The 25364-nt window shown below is 30.9% G+C and overlaps 10 protein-coding genes across 10 annotated transcripts; 7 read left to right on the forward strand and 3 right to left on the reverse strand.

The window, feature by feature from the left end:
- Positions 1 to 25: 25 nt before the first annotated feature.
- On the forward strand, positions 26 to 4472 carry GO595_010389 (AChain A, putative pre-mRNA splicing factor; the record flags this gene model as incomplete). Its single annotated transcript, XM_067913063.1, has 2 exons — positions 26 to 1616; positions 2161 to 4472. The coding sequence occupies 2 exons, from the start codon at positions 26 to 28 to the stop codon at positions 4470 to 4472; spliced, it is 3903 nt and encodes a 1300-aa protein (XP_067769127.1).
- A 681-nt stretch (positions 4473 to 5153) lies between these two features.
- On the reverse strand, positions 5154 to 5816 carry GO595_010390 (RhoGAP domain containing protein; the record flags this gene model as incomplete). The annotated part of the gene is made up of 1 exon (XM_067913064.1): positions 5154 to 5816. One exon carries the CDS (start codon positions 5814 to 5816, stop codon positions 5154 to 5156), a length of 663 nt encoding a protein of 220 aa, XP_067769128.1.
- A 1681-nt stretch (positions 5817 to 7497) lies between these two features.
- On the forward strand, positions 7498 to 8193 carry GO595_010391 (cilia- and flagella-associated protein; the record flags this gene model as incomplete). Its single annotated transcript, XM_067913065.1, has 1 exon — positions 7498 to 8193. The coding sequence occupies one exon, from the start codon at positions 7498 to 7500 to the stop codon at positions 8191 to 8193; it is 696 nt and encodes a 231-aa protein (XP_067769129.1).
- A 4469-nt stretch (positions 8194 to 12662) lies between these two features.
- On the forward strand, positions 12663 to 13643 carry GO595_010392 (uncharacterized protein; the record flags this gene model as incomplete). Its single annotated transcript, XM_067913066.1, has 1 exon — positions 12663 to 13643. One exon carries the CDS (start codon positions 12663 to 12665, stop codon positions 13641 to 13643), a length of 981 nt encoding a protein of 326 aa, XP_067769130.1.
- Positions 13644 to 14973: 1330 nt separating this feature from the next.
- Positions 14974 to 16704, forward strand: GO595_010393 (RasGEF domain containing protein; the record flags this gene model as incomplete). Its single annotated transcript, XM_067913067.1, has 1 exon — positions 14974 to 16704. One exon carries the CDS (start codon positions 14974 to 14976, stop codon positions 16702 to 16704), a length of 1731 nt encoding a protein of 576 aa, XP_067769131.1.
- Positions 16705 to 20317: 3613 nt separating this feature from the next.
- Positions 20318 to 20623, reverse strand: GO595_010394 (histone H4-3; the record flags this gene model as incomplete). The annotated part of the gene is made up of 1 exon (XM_067913068.1): positions 20318 to 20623. The coding sequence occupies one exon, from the start codon at positions 20621 to 20623 to the stop codon at positions 20318 to 20320; it is 306 nt and encodes a 101-aa protein (XP_067769132.1).
- Positions 20624 to 20872: 249 nt separating this feature from the next.
- Positions 20873 to 21289, forward strand: GO595_010395 (histone H3.2; the record flags this gene model as incomplete). The annotated part of the gene is made up of 1 exon (XM_067913070.1): positions 20873 to 21289. One exon carries the CDS (start codon positions 20873 to 20875, stop codon positions 21287 to 21289), a length of 417 nt encoding a protein of 138 aa, XP_067769133.1.
- A 600-nt stretch (positions 21290 to 21889) lies between these two features.
- On the reverse strand, positions 21890 to 22705 carry GO595_010396 (Phosphatidylinositol transfer protein; the record flags this gene model as incomplete). The annotated part of the gene is made up of 1 exon (XM_067913071.1): positions 21890 to 22705. One exon carries the CDS (start codon positions 22703 to 22705, stop codon positions 21890 to 21892), a length of 816 nt encoding a protein of 271 aa, XP_067769134.1.
- A 989-nt stretch (positions 22706 to 23694) lies between these two features.
- Positions 23695 to 24228, forward strand: GO595_010397 (CMGC family protein kinase; the record flags this gene model as incomplete). Its single annotated transcript, XM_067913072.1, has 1 exon — positions 23695 to 24228. The coding sequence occupies one exon, from the start codon at positions 23695 to 23697 to the stop codon at positions 24226 to 24228; it is 534 nt and encodes a 177-aa protein (XP_067769135.1).
- A 238-nt stretch (positions 24229 to 24466) lies between these two features.
- On the forward strand, positions 24467 to 25264 carry GO595_010398 (40S ribosomal protein S2-1; the record flags this gene model as incomplete). Its single annotated transcript, XM_067913073.1, has 1 exon — positions 24467 to 25264. One exon carries the CDS (start codon positions 24467 to 24469, stop codon positions 25262 to 25264), a length of 798 nt encoding a protein of 265 aa, XP_067769136.1.
- Positions 25265 to 25364: the final 100 nt, after the last annotated feature.

Below are 25364 nucleotides of genomic sequence, written 5' to 3' on the forward strand. Positions count from 1 at the left end.
CATCAAAGCGCAGGCTTCCAACTCAATGCAACAAGAAATTAATCCAAGAACCAATAGGCCTTATACAAGTCTTTACTACGAAATTAAGCGCGAGCGCGAATGCCTTCCTGTTTATCAATATAAACAACAAATTATTGATACAATTAAAAATAATAAAGTTACCATCATTGAAGGGCAAACAGGCTCTGGCAAAACAACACAAATTCCACAGTTTCTTTTAGAAGCCAATCTTGCAGGCGATCTCCAAATATTATGTACACAGCCACGTCGTGTAGCCGCCATTAATGTTTCACGCCGTGTTTCTCAAGAGCTAGATGAAGAAGTCGGTGAGACCGTAGGATATCGTGTGCGTTTTCGCTCCAAACTTAGTCAATCAACCAAATTAGTTTATATGACAGATGGTTTATTAATGCGAGATTTTGTTGAAGATCCTAAAGTATCTCGGTACAGCATAATAATTATAGATGAAGCACACGAACGAACAATTAATACAGATATAATAATTGGTTTATTAAGACAACTCATAGAATTCCGTGATGACTTACACATAGTCATTATGTCGGCCACTTTAGAAGCCACCAAATTTATAGAATTTTTTAGTGGTGCACCCCATTTAGAAATCCCTGGTCGTACATTTCCTGTTGAAATCATTTATCTTGATGAAGCTGTAGGAAGCTATACCGATACTGCCATCTCACGTGTTGTAACAATTCATCAAACAGAGAAGCCGGGCGATATATTATTATTTATGACCGGTGAAGAAGAAATCGAATTAAGCTGCTCACGAATTCGCGATCTAATCAGTTCGCATCAAGCACGTGCAGATTCCTCGATCATGAAAGCATTAGTATTACCATTATATGCATCACTACCACAAGAAGAACAAATGAAAGTCTTCGAAAAGACACCCGAAAACACTCGAAAAATCATTGTTTCGACAAACATCGCAGAAACTTCTGTAACAATCGATGGCGTCGTTTACGTGGTCGATCCGGGCTATGTAAAACAAAACCAATATGACCCTGATAGGCATATGACGCGTTTAGTTATCACGCCCATATCACAAGCAGCCGCAAACCAACGCGCTGGTCGAGCTGGTCGAACAAGGCCAGGCAAATGTTACAGATTATTTACAGAAGCAGCATTTCATACCAATTTAAAACCACAAACCATACCCGAAATTCAGCGATCTGATTTATCACAAGTCATTTTAACCATGTTAGCAACCGGAATTAGGGATATTGTAAATTTCCCTTTCTTAGATCCGCCACATAAAAAACATATGTTATCCGCAGTTGAGGAGTTATACTTCTTGGGCATTATTACCTTGGAAGGTGAACTAACTGACGTTGGAATGAAAGCCGCAATTTTGCCAGTCGAGCCAAGGTTAGCTAAGGCTCTTGTTTGCGCTTCAAAGCATGGATGTGCAGAAGAAATTGCAATATTAGTTTCGTTGATGTCCGAACAAGGAAGGCTTTTTTTCAGGCCAACGAAAGAAGCAGCACAAGCGGATTCAGCTCATGCAAAATTCACAGCAAAGTCTGGAGATCACATCACACAGCTAAACGTTTTCCAACGATACCTTAGGGTGCCCCGCGAAAAACGTTTAGGTTGGTGTACAAGGAATTATATTAACCCTCGATTTTTAGAGAAAGTTTTAAAAAATGAATTGCAGATATTAGGATCATTAAAGAAGATGGGATTTCAAGTTAATCACTTGGAAAATGAACATCAACGAGAACAAATAATCTTACGAGCATTATTAGAAGGGACATTTATGCAAATAGCAATGTTTAATCAATCTAATAGTCAATACATATTCTTGTTTACTCAAAGAGAAGCAACAATTCATGTTTCAAGTACATTACAAAATTCAAATCCGAAATGGATAACATATGCAACTTATATGTTTACAAAAGCAGACTTCTTAATGACCGTTTCTTCAATAGATCCTAGATGGCTTTTTGAAATTGCTCCTGAATATTTCGTACCTGAGAATTTCGATGATAGTTACATTAAAAGAGCATTGTTTGATATTAGGCATTAAAAAATAAACGTAAATTTTTGTCTTTTAAAAAATTCTCTTCGTGCGTAAACCATTCAAATCCATTGTTTTTTATCGTTAGTCAACTTTTTGATACTTAATTCGGTCAGGCTCAGTAATGGAACAAATAATCACAGAAGAAGGGCAACTAGTCGATAATCTCGAACAACATATAGAAAAAATTGGGATCGCTAAGGCAGGTGTCGATTATCATACAATATCAATTATTGGTCCTCAATCATCTGGTAAATCAACAATTTTAAATCACCTTTTCGGAACGACTTTTAAGACAATGAACTCAGATTTTGGACGTCAACAAACAACAAAAGGAATTCATGCTTCAAGTTGCGTCGACTCTTCTATTATCGTTTTCGATGTCGAAGGTTGTGATTCAAGAGAAAGAGGTGACGCTGATGCACCTTTTGAAAGAAAAGCAGCCCTTTTCGCTCTTGCCCTTTCTGAAGTTTTAATTATTAACATGTGGGAAACTGATATTGGACGTTATCAAGCTAGTAATATTCCTCTTTTAAAGGTTGTTTTTGAAGTCAACCTTCAATTATTTTTAGCTCAACAACAAACAAAGACAAAAATCCTATTTCTTATTCGAGATTTCACAGCTCAATCTTTTGATAAAATCAAAGATAACCTCCTTAATCTTATGGAAGATATATGGAAAGATATTCAAATTCCAGAAGAACTTGAAGGAAAGAAATTAGATGATTTCTTTGATTTTGCTTATTTCCCAGTACATCATTTTTATTACCAAAGACCCCTTTTTGATCAAGATATCCAAACTCTTAAAGAATGGTTTGTTACTGAATCCAATCCAAATTATCTTTTTAATATTCAAACCGGAAAAATTGTTCCTGGAGATGGCCTTTCTCATTACATTCGCTCACTTTGGGATGTTATTCATAACAATAAAGAATTAAATGTTCCTTCACAAAGAGCTATGCTTTCACACTTCAAATGCGAGGAGACCGTTAAGGAGATAATGCAAGAACTCACAGATGAACTCGACGATACGATTGTAAAAGCAGTCAAAAAGGGTAAAAAGCCGATAGACAATTTCAAGGCAGTCTGCCAGATATCGGTTGACAAAGCATTTGAAAAATACAAATCAGGAACTTGGAGATATATTCCTGAAGTCGTAGAAGAGAAACAAGAACTTCTTAAGCAAAGTATTGATAATTTCTTATATCCATTATTTTGCCTTAATTGTTCTCATAACGAAATTACATTCATCAAAGAATTTAATGAGTTCCTTGCATCATATGGTGATGAACTGAAGCCAGGATCTCATTGGAAAGAAGATGTTAAGAACAAAGAAGAAGATATCAAAAATCGTTTTATCGAATTAACCAAAACATACATAGTTTCCCCCTTCCAATGGACTTATGACCTTTCTACCATTACACGCAATTTCTCCAAAATCGAAACAACTCTTCAAGTTGTTCTCATCCAAGGTTTACATGATTCTGTTTGTTCTTCAACCCTTCATAGTTTTGATGAAGAAGCCAATGAAATCCTCAAAGAAGCTCCTGATGATATGTGGTCACGTCTTCGCTCATTATTAAATTCATCAATAATCTCAGCAACCGACAAAATCACCGAAATCCTTAGTACAAATGTTCCCAATGAGAAGCCCGACCCAAACATTCGACGTTTGTTTGAAGATCGCGCCATTCATTTAGTCACTGATTCTGCCAAATACGTAAAACTCAAAATGAAGGCAGCGTTTGATGTCAAATTCAACTTTGACGAAAAGGGGCGCCCACGCGTATGGACCTTAAACGACGACATCAACGAAATATTCCAAGAAGCGCGAAGTCGTGGGATTCAAGTTCTCCGACTCTTCACTATGTCACATCTGAGAGATCCAAACTCAGAGCCCATCGAAGGCATTGATCATTTAAGTCGAATCTTAATCCAAAGTGATGAAGTTAGTGAAATCACAGAAGAATTTGATCAGACGATATCCCATAGTTATATCAATGCGCAAGAAACGATCAAAGCGCAAAAGTCACAACAACAAATCCCATTGTGGGGATGGTTTTTATTGTTATTTTTGGGATGGGATAAGATCCTTAAGTTTTTATCTAACCCGTTCATTTTGTTTTTTACGATTTTGTTTGTCTTTGGATACTTCATAATGAAACAATTGGGTCTGAGCGAAATCGTGATGGAGAAGCTGCAGGAAAGTTTGGCCTCGACGATGGAGAAATTGAAGAACAACGATAAAAACGGCGACGATAGCGACGATAAGAAGGATTCGAACGAAGAAGAGGATGAGGAAGAAGAAATAATGGATTTGACACAGCCAATCGTTGAGGAGCTCGAGGAAAAAATTGTCCATAGAAGAAATATGTCGTATCAAAATGATAATAACGCGGACGATGGTTTCAGTTTTCTTGAAAATGAAAAATAAACAAAATCTATTACACACAAATGAATGAACTTTGTATTCTTTTAATGAATTTAATTTTTTATTTGTTTCTACATACAATAAATAAGTTTTCGGTTCGTTACTCGATTGTGAACTTTACTCATACGATATCCTTCAATGTAATTTGATCGGCATGTGAATTGTATATGTTTGTATGGGAAATCAGCGGAGTTTGATCATATCAGATACTAATATTTAATTAATAATATTTTATATTTTAAATAATTATTAAATATAACAAGTTATATTATAATATTATGATTATGGAATTATACAAATTTATTAAAGAGAATATCTTTCATATAAAGTTTCATGAAATAATTATTATTGTCTTCGTTTTGCTACATCTTTAAATTCTTAAAAACAAATTCAAGTACGGTTGTACTTAGGCGATACTTGTTTATTGTTAAAATGAAAACATTCGGGAAAAAAGAAAAAACTAAGGGGCGATTCGGGAATCGAACCCGAGACCTCTCGCACCCAAAGCGAGAATCATTCCACTAGACCAATCACCCTTTCGATAATTAATTTTTAATATTAAATATATTAAATATTCTTAAATAAAAAACTAAAATTTATTTTTTATTTTCATTAAAAAATGATCAAAATGTTGAAAGAAAAACATTGTTTATTTTAATAATTTATAATATAGCACTAGAAATATTACGAAAATTTGATTAATTTTGACTCCCTGGGTGGGTATAATCTTTTTATATCAATGTCATTTCCATCTGCATTCATATATTCAATACAGGTATCAAAGAACAACTGAAAATCAAATGTAACTTCAATGTCTTTTCCGTTTTGAAGGAATGATGGAACAAAACAAATAGAAATATTACTGAATGTCATTTGATTTGTTTCCGATTGATCTATTACAATTTGTATGGTAGCCAATATTGTTGCAATACACTTTCTGTTAAGTGGATCTAATTCTCTTAAAATTTCCAGACATGATTCTTTATCATTTTTGTAACACTTATTAACAACAGATGGAGTTAAAATTGGTGTTGGGAGCATTCTAAGCCATTGTTTTAACATAGAAGTAAGGTCATGAACTGAACATTGAGGAACCCAAAAGTAATATGATAATGCAGCTTTCCCTAATTCTTGAACTATCATATGATCTCCACATACTCTAAATAAGCCAACAACATTAGCTTGTTTTATTATTTCATTACATATCAAAGTAAGGAAAACAGGAATAGCGTTATCGTTAACAGGTAATGCATGAATATCAGTGCCATATGCTGTTGGCTCTTCCTTTGTGTTCTCGTTTTCTTTCACTTCTTCTTTATCGAAAAATGAAGATAGGAAAGAGAACATCTAGCTTTTGGTGTTGAGCTAAAAAAATTGTCGGTTTTTTTTGAGTAAGCTTTTGAAATTGCATGGTCAATAAATGCGATACGTTGAAAATTAATGTAAACAATTGAAAAAATGACAGTTAGAGGCTCTGATCTTAACCTTTTGAATCGTTTATAAAACCGTAAATTTAGGGGCTGGTTAACGTTGGATCTGACTTGCTCTCTTACGGAATAGAGCAATTGTTAAAACAAATTTGGTAGCGATTCATTTTAAATGATGTTTATCCTTATTCGCTGTATTCATATGAGCCATATTTTAAAAAAAATTTGCTTCAAATTAATATATCTCTTTTTAACGCAGGTGGAAGTGAGATTTAATAACTTCATTTGTGATATCAGTAATAATATCAATTTTTTATTTTATTTCCTCTTTTTATTTAATTAGAGAAAAATACATTCCAAAAAAAAAAGAAGAAGATTTAAATCTTCTAAATATATATTTGCAAATATAAACAGCAAAAAATTGAATAATGATTAATATTTTTTAGTACTACAGAACTATATAAATAAATTATATATAAAATAGAAAAAAAAATGAATGCTATTGCAAACAGTTAAAAGTTAATTTTTGTTTAAAAAAATATGTTTTTGTAAGAAAAAAATATCGCCAGAATTTATACTATTGTATACATTAAATATTTATACTTAGAGTATATTTTTCTAAACAAATTTTATTTTTTTTTACATACTTTTTTCTGAAGTAAATCATTTATGTATTATGAAGTTCCCAATCATTTTTTAAGGGTGTTAATGAGCTGTTAACAGCATACCAATGATTCTTTTTAAGGATTTCTTTGATTTCACCCCCACAAAAATTGGACATTTTTCTGACAAATGAATAAAGTATAAAGAAAAAGTTTAAATATAAATACATGTTTATAATTTTTGATTCAATAAAATTATGTTCAGCCATTATCTCAAGAAGATAATTTGATTTTTAGTGCTGCTTTTTAATTATAAAATTTGTAAATACATCAAATATTTTATATTTATATAACCATCTTATTGAATGATAATTTTCATAAAATATTGTTTATATCGCATTTGCTGATTGAAAAATATTTCATTGGTCTCAAACAAAAATAATACTCTTTATGTCTTCTCATTCATTATGATTTTTATCTGAATTTTTGATCATGCCGTTCTGAGAACTGCGTTTTCCATCAAAAATTGTTTTGGAAAAGTTTTTGCAAAAGATTAAAAAAATGTACCACCCAGGACTCGAACCTGGAATCTCATGCTCCGTAGGCACACGCCTTATCCATTGGGCCAGTGGTACTTTCCTGATGATTTATTATTAATATAAACATGAACTATTATTTTGATACTAAAAATAATGGATTTATGAATTTTTTAACAATTCAATGTGTTTAATGATAAATCTTTATCAAAAAAAAACATATTATAGCTTGGATGAAGATGATAATAATTTGTTAAAACAAAATGGAAAAAATTCAAAATGTTTTGCATTGAAATCATGATCATTCCTTCAGTTCAAGAAGTAATTTGACAATTCCAATATGTTAATTATTAGATGTATAAATTAATTTCAAAATTTTGAAGCAGCTATAAGTACTGTTTTAAATTATTTATATCCCAGAAAACGGCTTCTTGAATGCCACTTTTATATACGTTAATTCATCATGACAACTCCAGAGCATGAAATTGTCTCACATTTTGAAACATATGAAGATTATTTAGATTCAAAAATTTCACAAGAGCATCTGTATTATTTAGGAAACCGTGATGTTGCTCGTAGATTATTTGAACTTGGATGTGCAGGAGGATCAGAAGTTATGGATCGAAAAAAATTTGAACAAAAGAAAGCTGAGTTGGATGACCTTAAAAACGCCAAACGTAGTGCACAAATTCCAATGGCACATCTAGGGTGTGATTTATCTTTTTCACCTTTGATGGAAAAACTTGCAGAAATTGAAGAAGAAGTCAGAAATGGGCAGAAAACAGCACTTATTTTTATTAGAAGCATTAATTCGTCTGGTCAAGAAGTCAGTGGATATATTGATTATGCAGATAGACTTCGAACCGAAGATTGGCGAATGTATTTTCAAAAAAAGAAACCACTTAGACCAAGGCCAGAAGATATGTCTTATTATAACTGGAAGACAAGAACAATTCACAGAAATGAATCTTCAAGTTTTGAAGTTCATGCAAATAATGACAGAGGAATTATAATTAACAACAGAAGGGACATGAAGGAGTTCAGTTTAGACCCTGCAGATGCTGATCATCCTGGTGATAATACTGTTCGTTATGATATTGACGATCCAAATTATCTTCATGTTGTTCTCTATGTTCACACATCACGCCGTAAAGTATAAGTAAATTAATTTAATAATAATTGATAATTTAAGTTATATATTTATTTAGTATAAATTATGTTTCCGCTTGGAACTATTTTGTTCTATTAAATTAGATCTGACTAATTAAATTATCTTCTTTGAAATCTTTAGCAAATGGATCTTCGTCAACATTAGACATATGTATTCCAATACCAAACATATTTTCATTTTCATTTTCTTCATTACTACTTACTTGGAGCAATTCATTTGAATGCTTTTTATTTCGAATATGAACCAAAAGTATCGCAAATAATGAAATAATTATCACAACTGCAACAGCAACGCAAACAGCTATGATTATTGTTGTGGTTTTATTTGCATTAGTTTCCATATCTTTTATATATAGAATCGTGAAAAAATGTGTATAATAATTTCGATAAAATGAGTATACAGCAATTACATAATCATAGTAAACAATATCTGTTGGAATATATACACATGATGAACCAAAAAGTGAAATAAGATATGACTTTGAATATGTCGAATTAAATATGATGGTTTGAGTACGTGACAATGAATAAATCAAAGTGAATGTAATGGTATATGATGCGCCACTTGAAAGTGAATAATTGTACACCCCTGTAGCTAATGGATTTGATACAGAAAATTTGCTTGTTTGTGAAAATAGATTCGATTTTATTAATGAACTTGATTCTATCGTATTAGATCTTGTGTATGTATTAGATCTTGTGTATGTATTAGATCTTGTGTATGTATTAGATCTTGTGTATGTATTAGATCTTGTGTATGTATTAGATCTTGTGTATGTATTAGATCTCGTGTATGTATTAGATCTTGTGTATGTATTAGATCTTGTGTATGTATTAGATCTCGTGTATGTATTTGATTTTGTAAACGTGTCAGATATTGTGCATGTATTTGATGATGTAAATGTGTTGGATCTTGTGTACGTATTTGAATTTGTAAATGTTTGTGTTGGCATTGGAATACATCCATCAACTGTCGTTCTTCTGCTTACGCTTAACTCTCCAAATTTATCACTTTGGTAATCACCAAATACCATTACTGTGTCTGTTTTTATATTAGAAAAAGACTTAGAATCAATTTCTGGCTCATTCTTCCCATAAAAATATATGCAGCTTAGGCTTGTACAATAGGAAAAAGCGTTTAATCCAATTTTTGTAACAGTGGCAGGAATTTTTACATTATTTAAACTCTTACAATAAAAAAACACAGCTGTGTCAATTGTTGTTAAATTTTCTCCAATTATAACTGATGAAATACCTGCATTATAAAATGCATAATTCCCAATCGTTGTAACTGAATTTGGAATTATTATACTGTCTAATTTTGAACATAAACAAAATGCATAACCATCAATTGTTCTAATGTTTTGACCCATTGTAATAGTTGAAATTTTCGAATGATAAAATGCACTATGTCCAATAGACAAAACTGAATTAGGAATTATAATATTATTTAATTTTTCACAATAATAAAATGCAAATTTTTCAATTGTAGTAACTGTATTTGGGATTTCAAAACTTTCATCTGCTTTTCCTGTTGGATAAAATATGATAGTTGTTATGCTTTTATCATATAGAACTTCATCATTTTCATAGTTGGAAAAACTTGGATTATCTTTTGCAACATTCAAAACTTGAAGTTTTTCACATTGACAAAAGGCTTCATTTCCAATCATTTGTACATTTGCCCCAATTGTAACTGATAATAATTGGTTACAATCATAAAGCACTCTGTATCCAATTGTATCAACTGAATTTGGAATTGTAATGTTATTGAGATTTGTACTTGAGAATGCACTTTCTCCGATTGTTTTTATATTTACACCAAAGTTAACAACTGACAAATCAGAACAAAAGTAAAATGCTTTATTTCCAATTTTTGTAACTTCATTTCTTATGTTAACTTGAGTTATAGTTTTACAATTACTGAATGCTTCATTTGGAATTTCATCAACACCATTAATAAAATAACATAAAAAGCATTATTTTTATTTGAATCTTCAAAATCATTGGAATCATTGATGATCAATGTAGAATTTTCATCAATAAATTTTTGAAAAGCATTCATAAAAAATAATGCAAAAACAAATGGAACTTTTAAACTTTCATTTAATAAAAGATTTTGAATTGAAAATGATATTTTAGACTTATTTAAGTATAAGCTAAATATAAACACAAGAAAAATAAATGAAATTATAATTGGAAATTTGGAAACTGCGGAAAAAATTCTTAAAAATATTTCATTTTTAAAGCACCTGTAAATGAGAGGAATGTGATGATTCAAATTATAACTTATCGAAGTGGTCGCAAAGATTGAGTTTAAATTGTCGATTGTTGAAGGTAATCGTGTTTTATCAGAATATGAATCATTTTCTTTTGCATTAGCTATTATACCTTTTGTGTGTGGCTCAAATTGTAGAAATATAAATAAAAATTCTGATTTAACATCATCTAATCGTAATCTATAACCGAAATTTTTAATCACTGCTTGATTGGAGACATCAAAATAAAAGATTATTTGCACTGTAAGCAAAGCCAAAATAAGGCGATATTTTTTCATCATGGTGAACCTCTTAAAATAACAAAAAATCAATACCATGAAAAAAACCGATTTCATTTCAATACCCCAAGACCAAAAAAGGCACTTTTTGAATTGATATCAAATTCAGTAACTGTAACGTCAAATTCAAACAAATAAAGGCAAATGACAGGGCGTGTCAAAATATAAACTACACAATAATTTTGTGCTACAAGTGAACTGTGTAAGCGCAAACAGGTTAAAACTCTAGAGTTAGAATTCAGATTCTAAAATTTATTTAGTTTTGGGTTTCAACGAAGTTTAAAAACTCTTTGATAACATATAGCCTTTATTTTATATAGATTCAAAAAATTAAATCATGTGAATGCATCAATATTATTTTCTGTCGCTGCCTCCATCAATGTTTTGTGAAGTATCGCATTTTGGCTCAGGGAGACCCATTTCAAATCGATAATATTGTTTTTCAATTTCCTCGAAATGTTTTTGAATGGACTCCATTTCTGACATTCGCGTGTCCATGCTATCTAAAACGTTGGTAACTTTATCTTTAGTTTCCTTTGAAGAATCAATAAAATAATTCAATAAAATAAAATCAATACAAAATTGATTGAATTCTTTTATGCTATCGTTGTTTTTATCCTTAGAATATACAGGCGCTTGTCTATTTCGAAATGATTTATCAAGTTCCACTTCAAGCTCAATTTCTTTCTGTAATTTTTGTGCTAAATCATGTTGCCCTTTTTGAGTAACATTTGGATTAACATAGATATAATCTAACTTTCCTTTTTTTGTTCTGTTAAGATTCGAAAATGTTTGATTTGCTGGGGACTTTGTTTTATTCATTTTTTTGTACGTTATTTCTATATTTCTAAATACTCATAGAAAAAATTGAGCAAAGTCATATGACATCTATCGTTCATCGACCAAAAATGGGCAACATAAACTCAGCGATTAAAAATCTTCAAGAAATATTAAATGTTCTTAGCAAGGATGAATGTGTTCAAATGCACCCAATATGGCAAAAGGTATCAGTAGAAAACTTTATTGCAATAAAAGATGAAGAAAATGATATTAAAAATTTAAAATTAATTAGAACTCGATATCCTAACAATTTCTCAAATTTAATATCAACTCTTGGCGATTCTTTTTCGAAAGCAATTCAATTATCCGATACAAACCCTGAAATATATTCATTATTTACACCATTTTGCAAATTTTTACAAATTTTGCTAGCATCTTCAGGAGGGTACAGTGATTCCAGCCCATGGTTTAAAAAATCTACAAAAAAATTCAAATCAAATCAACCAATTTTTACACTTTTGAAAAATCTTTTTTCTTTATTAAATTTCCACTTAGATTCGATTGATCTAATTTCAAAGAATCCATTAGATAATATACAATTTATGAATACACTTCTTTATGCATGTCATTCAGCATCCTTTAACCAAAAAGAAACAACTGAAGATCCTTCCCCTTTCATGTTAGCTTTTGACCAACTTAATGGGAAAGAATATTTATTTGTTTTATTTAATTTTATCCCACATATTTTCAACAACAAAAAGTCAACGACACAACAAATATCCCTTGTTAAGTCCCATCTTACTTTGGTCACACCAATCATTTTTTCATGTCCCAATTGGCATTCTGCAGTTGAGTCACTTGAGCCGTCACTTTTGCACTCACTTTTTCTGAGTATTTCAACTCACAATTCATCCGTTATCACATGTGACCAACAAATCCTTACATTATTTTATGTTATTATCTCCAACTTCCCAACAATTTCCGATTATTTCGAAAGTCAAAATTCCAATATTCAATTTATCATCTCATTATTATTTTATTTTCAAAATCAACTCGAAAAAGGAACAATTTCATTTTTACATACCATTATATTAGCCTCGTTAAGTATTCTTACGACTAAAATGTCGACATTATTATTTCTTAATGAGAAAACTAAAATCATTTTCCCCACTAAAACGCGAATTTTATCTAACACTGTTGGAGATTTAATTATCGAGATATTAACTAATGTTGTTGACATTGATTTAGAAATGTCATCACCAGTATTACCATTAATTAATACTGTCATAGCTAATATTAGTTCCACTACTGTAAACATTAGCAAGTTTTCTGCTGTTCGACTTTATGACTTTTTACGTTTTTATTTCTCGTCGAAAATCTCTGAACGAACTGAATTTAATTCATCGATCGAAAAACTTTTAATATCAATTTTTAATCTAACACGAATCCAAACATTTTCTAATCATAACTTATTACTTAAAGGATTCGAAGAACTTATTCTCCTTGAAGAAATCTCGAATTCTAATGTCGAAACATGGCGCGAAATCGTAAAGAAACTTCTTAAGATAATAAATGCCGCTGAAATGCCATTGACGCAAACGACAGAAGCAAAAGAGAAATCACTTGAAGTACATAATGCGATTTCGCCGATTTTAGCAGAGTATTCACAAATTCCATTTTTGAAGCAAGTCGAAATAACGACAATAAAAAGAAACCCAACAATTATATACGATTGGTTCCGCGTTATGTTTTGGGAATTAATTCCTGACGATACAGTGAAATATAATTTGCGATTTTCTTCGTTTTCGTTATATGAACAAAATTATTTAAGTGATTCTGACTCTGATGTTAAAGAAAATGTTAATAACGAAAAAGATGACGAAGATATAAATGATGTTGATGATGCTGATGTTGTGGATGATGATGAAACAAGTGAAATAGGTAATGAAATTAACGAAGTGATACAAAAGGAAAATATAAATAACAATTACTTCGATGACGAGAATAATGATGATAAAAAGGAGAAAAAGGATTTAAATCAGCCGACAGAGGACCCGTTCGGGAAATATGATGACTTCTTGAACTTCATTAACTCGACATAGTTTGTATAAATGTTCTTTCTTAATATATTATTTTTTGGCAAAATGTTTTAAAATTTGAAAAGTTATAACTTTAAAACGAATGTGTACTCATTTTAGGTTACAAGCTGATGCAGATATTAATATGATATAAAAAGTCATTAACAAATTTAATCATCGATTCTAATTTTTATAAAATTTCGTGAGAGAAATGCAAACAGCCAACTTTAAAGGTAAAAAAAATAATAAATTTATACGCAAATTTTCCAAAAAACTATCATTTAAATAATAGATAGCTATAGTAATAAAACATTGATAGAAAAATGAAAATGTACTTCAATTGAATAAAAAGTTCGTTTGGTGACACTTTTCATTTGGAACGGTTCGATTTTGAGAGGTGATCAGATCCCTTTGAAATTCGTCTATCGTTTTGATTGCACGGTTTTCCCAACTATAATCATGGAAGATTTCTCTTTTACTTTCAAGAGATCAACATTGGTCACAATATTTCTTATTCTCATTTACTTTGTAAGTGTATTGTGGTGCACTGTTGTAACATGTATGTGGGTTTCAAGTGATCCTTATTTTTATATTGACAGTTATTATCAATTGGATTTATATAATCACGCTGTATCCTTGATGATCTTCAGTTTGGTCGAGCTTGGTCTTGTAGTTCTTACAATGGTCTTTTATTTTTGTTGCAAAGAATGCATTATTTTCAAAAAGTTTATGATTTGGTTAACAGGAATAGTGGGTGTAGGTGCAACTATTTGTCAAGCTGTTTGTATAGCAGCAACATCAGGAAAGATTTGTACTTATATTGCTGATAAGTACAAATTCTATAGATCTCCACCCAGTAAATTATTAGGAGCATGCTTTAAGCCTCATTCTGACATTGCTGCGGTATTCCCTTTTTATGTTCTTACACACATTTTCATTTTTTATTACATATACATAACCAACTATTTCCAGAATCCTGGAGGCCCTGAAGTACAAGACTACAAAGAAATAATGCCACAAACCCCCAGAAATCCTTCCCCTCCTACACCAACAACAACACAACCCACTCTTCAATCACCATATGAACAGTTTTACTAAAACATAGTAATATTTCTGATTTTTCAATAAACTTAAGTGACTAAAGTTTTTAAACTGAGTTAAATTAAAAAATAATGAGCAATTTATAAGACAAATATATCAACAAAGAAAGCTATGTGGATTAATATGCTTTAGTATCGCTTTGATAAACTACATGAAATAATGTTTTTATTTGTGATTCCTTATGAAATTGTTGCTATCATTAGTAACCCCATTTTGCATGTCACTTTTCGAAATATTTTAAGCGGTTGCTCAAATGACAAGCCAAGCACCAAGCTCATCTGAAACATCTAATACACCAGATGACCTTACAGAGCAAAGGAGCCAATGGCTGACAAAGCTTCTAGCTGAGAATCCTCAAATACTTGCATTAAGAGAAAGAGTTCTTCCATGGACTGGTGGTTACTCATTTTCTAATGCAGTTCATACAGATACAACAACGGTCCTTTCGCATATCAACAGACACAAAGTTCTTGAGTTAGTATATCAACATTTTTGTGCGATTGGAATGAATCGAACCGCTGAAACACTTATCAAAGAATCAGGACATGAATATCAAAAAACAGATCAGCCGTGGGAGAAAACTGATCTTCTTTTACTTGTTTCTCTTGGTATTTTACCACGTGAAGATCCTTGGACAATTACTGAAGATCCACATCATCAGCTTGTTGAAGAGTATCTTGAAGAAGACTTTTTTGCCTCATCTTATCGAGAATCAGTTGAGTCAATTTCAACAGAATTATTAGATCCCTCATTTAACCTTGTTCTTGTTGATGATGCCACAAACACTAAACTCGAGACAATCAAAGCAGCCTCTCTCAAGCGTCTTATTGTCTTCCTTGCAACAACATCATCAGATCAACTTTCTGATGACGATATCCATCGGTTCTTTCTGACACTTCACTCGATCACTTCATCTTACCACTTCCTCGAGCATTTGATGGCACTTTTTAACTGCCACCTTCTGCAAACGGATGACGAAGAGTCTCATCAAAAGATTCTCAATATGCAATCACAGCTTCGAATAAATGTTATCAATCTCATTAAGAAGTGGACTAACTTCCACGGTCTATTCATTGGACGTAAAACAATTAAATCTATTGGACAATTTATTCGTCAAATCGTAGATAACCAAAGTGAATATCAAAACGTCGCTATCTACGCAAAGTCAATTCTTACATCTCTTCCACAATTAACATATGGTCAAAAATCTGGTGTATTACCTGATCCAACACAAAATCCTGAAATCCCAGATCCACAAATTATCTTCCGTCCGAACCTTCGGCTTATTGATCCGAACCCAATTGAAGTTGCTCGACAAATCACACTTCTATTTCATACATCTTTCAAAGCAGTACACTCTCGTGAGTTTATGGTTGCACTCAGTAACCAAAGGGTTTCACATCAGACCCCAACACTTGCTGAATTCTTTGATTTTGGTGAACGTTTGACATTAAATGCACTTGAATGCATCGTTATGGCCAACGACAAAACAGCTGTAATCAGTCAATTGTTAGAAATCGCATCTAACCTTGAACAATTAGGTAACTTTGATGCTCTTGCAAGAATTGTCATGGCATTGAATCGTGAAGAACTTCGATATCTACCAGTCTGGCAACAACAAACGCAGAGAGAAATGCTCAAAAGACTTTATGAAAGAAGTGGCGATTACTTTAGGACACAGAATGAATACATCAAAGCCATAAACGAGCGGTTTGAGGGGTGGGCCTCGACGATACCAAATTTGAGAGTGGAGTTAACGGTCGACGTCGCCGATAAGTCCCCATCGTTCATCGGCGGTTTGATAAACTGGCAAAAACGGTGGAGTGTATCTAAGAAGACATTGGTATTATATAGGTTCCAAAATAAGCCATATAATTATTGGCCGATTCCACAGATACAGAAAGTTATAAATCGTCCGCCAACATTATCACCGGAACAAATACAAGAAAAGTTAAATGATATTCGAAGAGCATATAACAAGTAAAAACGTATCTGTTGTTTTCTATCAACACCAAAAGGAAATGAAGTAAAAAATCGAATTCTTTGTGATTTATTTTATTTTTTGGGTTGTTGTGTAAAAACTTTGTTCAAATGGAACGAAATTTATTTTACAATTCGTTTTTGTAATTTTATTAAAAGGGTATTCAGCAACATTGAAAATCTTTAGAATTTTTAGAGTACTCGAAGAGGAAAATGTTTAGTACTGAGTTTTCTTATGGGAAATTAAACATATTGCCAACATTTTGAAAATAATGAAATATATATATATAAAATTCTCAAACAATGTTGAAAACCATTTTTACTTAGTGTTGATTAGTCATGTTAGTGAGTAATTCTACAATATCCATATGTTGGTAAAATATTGCATTGTTAAGTGCTGTCCGAAGAAATTTGAATAAAATTTAAATATTAAGTTGAAACAAACAATTGCAAGGAAAAACTTTTAATAAAATAATTATATATTTTTGATATTAACATTAATCGCTTTTTGTTCAAGTAGTAATTTAACAATTTCAGTAAAACCATTTTCAGCTGCTTTTATAAGTGCTGTATCAAAATATTTGCATAATTTCCAAAAATATTATCGAAACATAATATTAACAAAATAAATATTGAACACAATATATAAAGATCTTTTGCATTAATATCAATTCCATTAGATGCTAGAATTAATTTGACAATTTCAATATGATTGTTTTCAACCGCGCTCATAAGAGATGTCTCAAATATTATATAAAAATTCCAAATATTATTCTTAAACATGTTTTTGTTGAAATTAATATCAAGTAAAATAAAAAAACACCTTTTACATTAACATCAATATCTTTTTGTTCGAGAAGTAATTGAACTATTTCAACGAAACCTTTTTCAGATGCAATCATAAGTGCTGCCTTAAATTAATTAAAGCATTTCCAAATATTATTTTGAAACATTAATATCCAGGAATACACTTTATTTGAGTTACATAAATATCTTTGAAATTGATGTTTATTTTTTCTTTTTCAATAAGAACTTTAACAATTTCTGTATAACCTTTCGAAGATGCCCATATAAGTACAGTCTCCTACATTTTAGATAAATTCCAAATCTTATTTTGAGATCCAAAATTATTTAAACAATCATCTTTTTTATTTTCAGCCTTGTTTTGTTTTATTAAATTTTCAATTTCGGTGTTATGTTTTTCGTCTGCAATCAGTAAGGCTGTTCTAAATAATTAAAATAATTTTCATATATTCATTTGAAATATATTTTTATAATTTGAATTAACGAGTGAAATAAATAAATATTCACAATATTAATATTAATTCCTTTTTGTTCTAGAAGTAAGTGAACTATTTCCTTTTGATTATTTTCGGATGCAATCATAAGTGCTGTTTGAAATAATTAAAATAATTTCCAAATATTATTTTGAAATAAAAAATTATTAAAATAAATATTAAATAAAACAAATAAATATCTTTAGCATTAATATCAAAAATATTTAGTTTAAGAAGTAATTTAAATAAATTAGGATTACCATTATCAGATGCATACATAAGCGCTGTTCTAAATATTTCAAATAATTTCCAAATATGATTCATTAATATCAAATTACGTAAAAAAATATTAAATAAAATAAATAAATATCTTTCACACAAATATCAACACTAACTTGTTTAAGAAGTAATTTTACTATATCTACGTTCCCATTATAAGCTGCATACAGAAGTGCTGTTTTAAATAATTAAAATGATTTCCAAATGTTATTCATTAATATCATATTACGGAAATAAATATTTAATCTAATAAATGAACATCTTTAGCATTTATATCAATTCTTTTTTGTTCAAGAAGTAATCGAACTATTTCTGTGTGGTTATTTTCAGTTGCCTTCATTAATGCATTTGCATATAATTCTTATAAACTTCAAATTAAAAATATAAATATAAAAATTTTATTAAAATTATTACTTAAAATAAATTAATATTTTTATCATTTATATCAATTCCCTTTTGTTCAAGAAGCAGTTTTACTATTTTGATGTGACCTTTTTCAGATGCTAAAATCAGTGATGTACTAAATAATTTAATTGTATTTCAAATATTATATTAAAATATCAAATGATTGAATTTAACAAAACAAAGAAATTACAAAAATTTTTAGTATTAATGTTAATTCCTTCTTGTTCAAGAAGTAATTTCACTATATCTGTGTAACCATTTTCAGATGCTTTTATAAGTGCTGATTCAAATATTTAAAATAATTCCCAAATATTATTATGAAATCCAAAATTATCAAAACAAATTTCATATAAAACAAAATAATATCTCCAATATTAATATCAATTCCTTTTTGTTCTAAAATATATTTAACAAGTTCAATATTACCTGATTCTGTAGAATAAGCCAAAATATCTTTAGGTATTCGATTTTCTCTTAAAAAATATTTAACAAGAAAAATGTTACCTGTTTTTGCTGCTTCAATTATAATATTATTATTAATTTTCAAACTTTTTCCTTTCAAAAATGAAAAAAATTCATAATTATGATATGGTATACACAACTTTCCTAATTCTTCCAAATCATTGATTTCAACAATTTTATTTTCATAAATATATTTCAGCACATCATTTCGATGGAATCTAATTGCTGTATCATATGCATCATCTTCAAATGATGAATGATTTTGTTCACATAAATGAATGATCTCTATATTTCCACCTGCAACTGCGTATTTAAATGCATTATCTAATTTTGCACCATTCATAAGTAAGTATTTAAAACATTTAATAGATCCGAAGAATGCTGCATAATCAATTAATTTAACATCCAAATCATTAACAAAATCACACCTTTCATAAAGTGATGGTTCAATTGTTTGATTAAAATCAAATTTTATTCGTGATGATATTTCTTGAAGTTTTTCTATTTCATCATTTCGAATTATTTTTGCAATTTCATTCGGATTATGTCCTTCTTCAATATATTGCTTATGAAGTTCCCAATTATTCTTTGAAAGTTCTTCATAATTATTGAGTAGGCTTTGAGAAAATTGATAATTACCATTTTTAATTTCAGCTTTTGTTAACAAGGTATGATGAACAAAATATAATGATTCAATATTATCTATTATGTTTTCATCTATTAAATTTTGATCAATTAATTTGTTCAAAAGAAAATATGATTCTTGTGAATCGATTTTTGATATGAATTTACCAAAATCATCAATAATTCTGGAGTTATTTCCAATTACTTCTTCTTCCTTTTGTATTAATTGCAAATAACATAAGTATATGTTAAATTCATTTCTTTGGGAACAAAATGCTGTATAAACCATACTGTATATGAGAATATTAAATGAATAAGAATAAACTTGATCAAATAAATTCATAGTCTGATGAACAGATTGTTCTATATTTTGTTCATTTAAATTAAATACTATTTGCGCTAATGAGTTCAAAAAATCCATGGATATAGGTTGGCCCTTGTTAAATATTTGAATAACATTTTGACAGCTGATTTAACCTGTTAAATCTCTATTTTCTATGAAACAAAAAAAGTTTTATTTAGTCTTTAGTAAAAAGTGTAAAATGAATTTATTTTTCTGAATTATACAGTTTAGAAACCATAGAGTGTTCTTCCTTGGCGCTTAAGTGCATAAACAACATCCATTGCTGTCACTGTCTTCCTTCGTGCATGTTCTGTATATGTAACTGAATCACGAATAACATTTTCAAGGAAATGACGAAGAACGCCGCGAATCTCTTCATAAATATCACCACTGATACGTTTGACACCACCACGACGAGCTAATCTTCTGATGGCTGGCTTTGTAATTCCTTGAATGTTTTCACGCATAACTTTCCTATGACGTTTTGCACCTCCCTTACCGAGACCTTTACCACCTTTTCCTCTGCCAGACATTTGTATAAATGGTAAGAACCCTCTTCTTTTCAAATTCCGCGCTTTTTTTAATGACGTTTTGTGTCACATTTTTTTCAATTTTAAAATCCCGGTCTTTTTCGTAAAATCTTTAAAAAAATCAAATGACGTTTTGAACCCATCATTTCTTATTATAGAAAATATTTAAAATTCTTTCAAAATAAATGGGGTTAAAATGGCAAAAAATGTGTGATATTTTTCCCCTCCAATTTATCCAACTCATTTTTCCTAATGGCTCGTACAAAACAAACAGCTCGTAAGTCTACTGGTGGTAAGACTCCACGTAAGTCACTCGGTGCTAAGGCAGCTCGTAAGTCAACACCAGTTGTTGATTCACAAGGTGCTAAGAAACAACATCGTTTCAGACCAGGTACAGTTGCTCTTCGTGAAATTCGTAAATATCAAAAGAGTACAGATCTTTTAATCCGTAAGCTTCCATTCCAACGTCTTGTTCGTGAAATTGCATCAGGATTCCGTGGTGATCTTCGTTTCCAATCATCAGCAATTGCAGCTCTTCAAGAAGCATCCGAAGCTTATCTTGTTGGTCTCTTTGAGGATACAAACCTTTGCGCAATTCATGCTAACCGTGTTACAATTATGGAACGTGATGTTCAACTTGCACAACGCATCAGAGGTGAAAGAAATTAGAAAATAAATTGTTAATAAAAACAATAAGTTCAAATAATTATATTGCTGAGTTTTTGAACAAAGTTTGTTCAACAAACCACATATTTTTTGTGATCACACTTTTTTAATTTAATTGTACTTTTAGTTATTTGTCTTATGTTTATTCACTTCTACTGTATTAGAATATAAAATGGCTTTGCATAAAAGATTTCAATTCCCGCTTTCTCTAAATATTTTGATTTTACCTATTTCTTTATTTCTATTTGGTGCGCTTCAAAATAATTTTTGGGTGACAATGAAATATGATAAGATTAGCTATTGGTTAAAAACAGAAAGCATTTGAGCTAAAGTACGTTAAACATGATCGTACGATCGAAAATTCAGATTCATCAATAAACATGATATAAAGACAATCATTCCAAACTACAACAAATGCAAAAACCAAATTAAACATCGGCCAATAATTACCAAGGAATCACGTAAAGTCAAGCATCAATTTGCATTTTTTTTGCAATTAAAATTTTCCCATTTGATAAATTTCATAACGATTTTAAGGTCAATGTCAACAAAAATTTCCAAACCAATTAAATCCAGGATGTTTATTTTTGAATATTCTACTTTTTATTCCTGGTCAAATTTTTGAGTTTTTTGCTCATCTTGAAGCTCTTGCTCCATTGCTCTTATTTGTTCCATATTCATCGGGAACCATTTATCAGCCCATCTCATCATTGCACGATGTGAATCAAGGAATACATCATGGAAGACAGAATCTGTTGCAAGCTTTTCGACTGCAGTTTGGAGGCCCTTCCATTTGAACATGATTTTGACAATCTTAACGCAAACCATCATCGTTCCTGGATATGTCTCTGTCCATTCGGGTGGCTTTGTTTCGTCTCTTGTATTCTTTGGTGTTGATAATGGAGTGGTAATTTCTGCTTCAGGGCATACAAAATTATGCATATCCCATTCCTTCTTTTGTGGTTTTGGATTGGAATTAACAATATCTAAGTAGCATACTTTGCGCATAGCAAGTTCCTCTGGTTTTAGATTCATTATGTTATCTGGGATTGGGGTATCTCTAGAATAAGGGATATGTTGAGATTCAACTAACATGTAAAACCAGTCATCTTGGCCAGGTATGTGATACTCTGTGTGGAAATGTGGGTAACCATTATGAGATGTTTCATGAACATGAAGATACTTGTCGGGTATTGCCCAACGAATGAAAGCTGGAATCCTTGATTTAAAGTGAAGTACCTTGTGGGTGAATTGTCCGCTTTCGCCATTCCAATCACTATATGGTTCATTCTTTAAAATTTCGATCCCTTCTCCACCACCAGATTCCTCACGAGTACGTTGTGCACACATGTACAAGTTTCCAATTTGGTATTGTGTGACATTTGTTGGAAGAATAATACGGAACTCTATAATCTTCATTAGGTTAAATGTAATGGAATATTCCTGACGCTGACGATCGAAATACAGTCAATTTGAAACGATTTTACTCAAAAAGTTAGATCAGATCCTCATCAAAAGTGACAGTTTTTAGACTAAATTTTTTGATACTACAAGGAGAAGTTACAGCAACCAAATAAATACTTTAATCCTTAACAAACCGATTCAATTATAATTGATATTATCAAAACAATAAATATGGCAATTTGAAGATTTCAAAACAACATTTAAACTTTAAAGTAAAAATTGTCTGGAAATGTTATTTAGTCATTTTAAATTTTTTTAAGACAACCCTATAATTCTTCCTAACTAGCAACAGATACTAGCATATAACATGGGCAATTAAAATCGAAACTGTTTTTCCATAAAGAGATCCCTTAATTTTATAAGGTGGATCAAAATCAATCCAAATATTAAATATAAATCATTCAAAACAGACAAATGGCGTTTAACAAATGTTGTACAAAAAGAACACAACCCAGGAAGTAGAAAATCGCCCATTTGTAATACCAACAGTCAAAACAAACTACAGGATAAATAGTATTTCAAGAGTATATGCTAATGTAAATTCTTCAATTTCTAATTTTTTTCAATTTGAAAACATTACTTTTAATTATGGTAACATAGAAAAATACGAAATCATTGGCTATATAGGTTCAGGGCGTTTTTGTGTTGCTTTCAAAGCCAAAGATAAATCAGGAAATTTATATGCAATAAAATCATATCGTGAAGTACATACAGATTTTATAAAACGAGAAATATATTTTACCAATGCAGTGAAGTCTTGCCCTAATGTTATTAATATTCGTGATGTTGTTCAAGATAAATTAACAGGAACAATTTCATTAATATCAGATTTTTTTGTTAATCAAAAATGTCGAACATTATTTCCCCAGTTTACTATTGATGATATCCGGTATTACATATATAAATTACTTCAAACTTTAGATAAATGTCATTCTCTAGGAATAATGCATCGAGACATAAAACCAGATAATGTACTCATCAACCATACGCAGCGTGAACTTGCTATAATAGATTGGGGTCTTGCCGAACTTTATATTCCGAAACGTCAATATTCTCCAGGAGTTGGAACACTCAGATATAAAGCGCCAGAACTTCTCCTTGGCTATCTCCTATACGATTATGGTGTTGATATCTGGGCTGTCGGGGTTACAATGGGTGAAATGCTTATAAGATATCCTTTTTTCCAAGGCCGATCTCATGATGAAATAATTGGTGAAATTGCAGATTTGCTTTCTGGATCTTCGATTCTTGTGTATGCAGATGAATTAGGAATTGAGGTATGCGATGCATATTTATCAGCTATGCCAGAGTATAATTTCCCAAAATGGGGACAAATGGTTTCAGAAATGAATCCTGAGTTGAGAGATAATGATGCCTTAGATTTGTTGAAAAAGTTGTTAACTGTGGATCATATGAAAAGAATTTCGGCAAAAGAGGCTTTACAGCATCAATTTTTCGACAAACTGACAAGAGAGTAGAACTATTTATTAATTTAATAAATTGTAATTTGTTTTATGAAAATGCAATTTAACTCTTAATTTTGAAGATACAAAAAAAAAATTTATATTCCACAAATTTCACGTTTGCATAGGTTATTAATTTAGGAATATTTACCTTGAACATGCTTATTCTGTTGTTTGCTTTTGTTTTGGTTTGGAAAGATTTTTGGGGTATACCAAAAAACGGTTTGGTGGTTTGGCCGAACCTTTCTTTGCTATGTCTGAACAACCCCCAAAACAAGGTGGAACTGAAAGGCGTCAAGGTGGAATGCGTGGACGTCAACGTGAACGTCCACGTGGTGCTCCAGGAGCAAAAGATAAGTGGCAGCCAAAGACCAAATTAGGACGTTTAGTTCTTTCTGGTCGTATCACATCTATCGAACAAATATATCTCCATGCTATGCCAATTAAGGAGCCAGAAATTATTGATCACCTTTTGGGCGATAATTTAAAGGATGAAGTCATGAAGATTATGCCAGTTCAGAAACAAACACGTGCAGGTCAACGTACACGATTTAAGGCAGTTGTTGCCGTTGGTGACTATGATGGACACGTTGGTCTTGGTATCAAAACATCTGCTGAAGTTGCTAACGCAATCAAAGGTGCTTTAATTTATGCAAAGCTTTCTATTCTTCCAGTACGTCGCGGTTACTGGGGTAACAAGATTGGCCAGCCACATACTGTACCAAATACAGTTACAGGCAAATGTGGATCAGTTCGTGTTAGACTCATTCCAGCACCACGTGGTTCAGGCATTGTTGCTGGTTCAGTCGCTAAGAAGCTCTTGGCCATGGCCGGCTTTGAAGATCTCTTCACATCATCAATTGGTAACACTAAGACATCTGCTAACTTCCTTGTTGCTACATACAAGGCAATAGAAGCTACATATTCCTTCCTCACACCAGATCAATGGGAGCAGAAGGAACCAGAACCACATCCATTTGTTCAATATAGTGATATCCTCGCAAAGGATAACGAATTCAAAGTAACAAAGGTCAACATTAACTTGGAGTAAACAAGAGAAAAACATTAACTTCTTAATTTAGAAATATATCATAATTTTTGGTAATCAATTTTCTAAAATTTTTTGTTTTGTTGAAATTATAATGAAATGT

Source organism: Histomonas meleagridis (assembly GCF_020186115.1).
Source record: "Histomonas meleagridis strain 2922-C6/04-10x chromosome Unknown scaffold_61, whole genome shotgun sequence".
Lineage (NCBI taxonomy): Eukaryota > Parabasalia > Tritrichomonadida > Dientamoebidae > Histomonas > Histomonas meleagridis.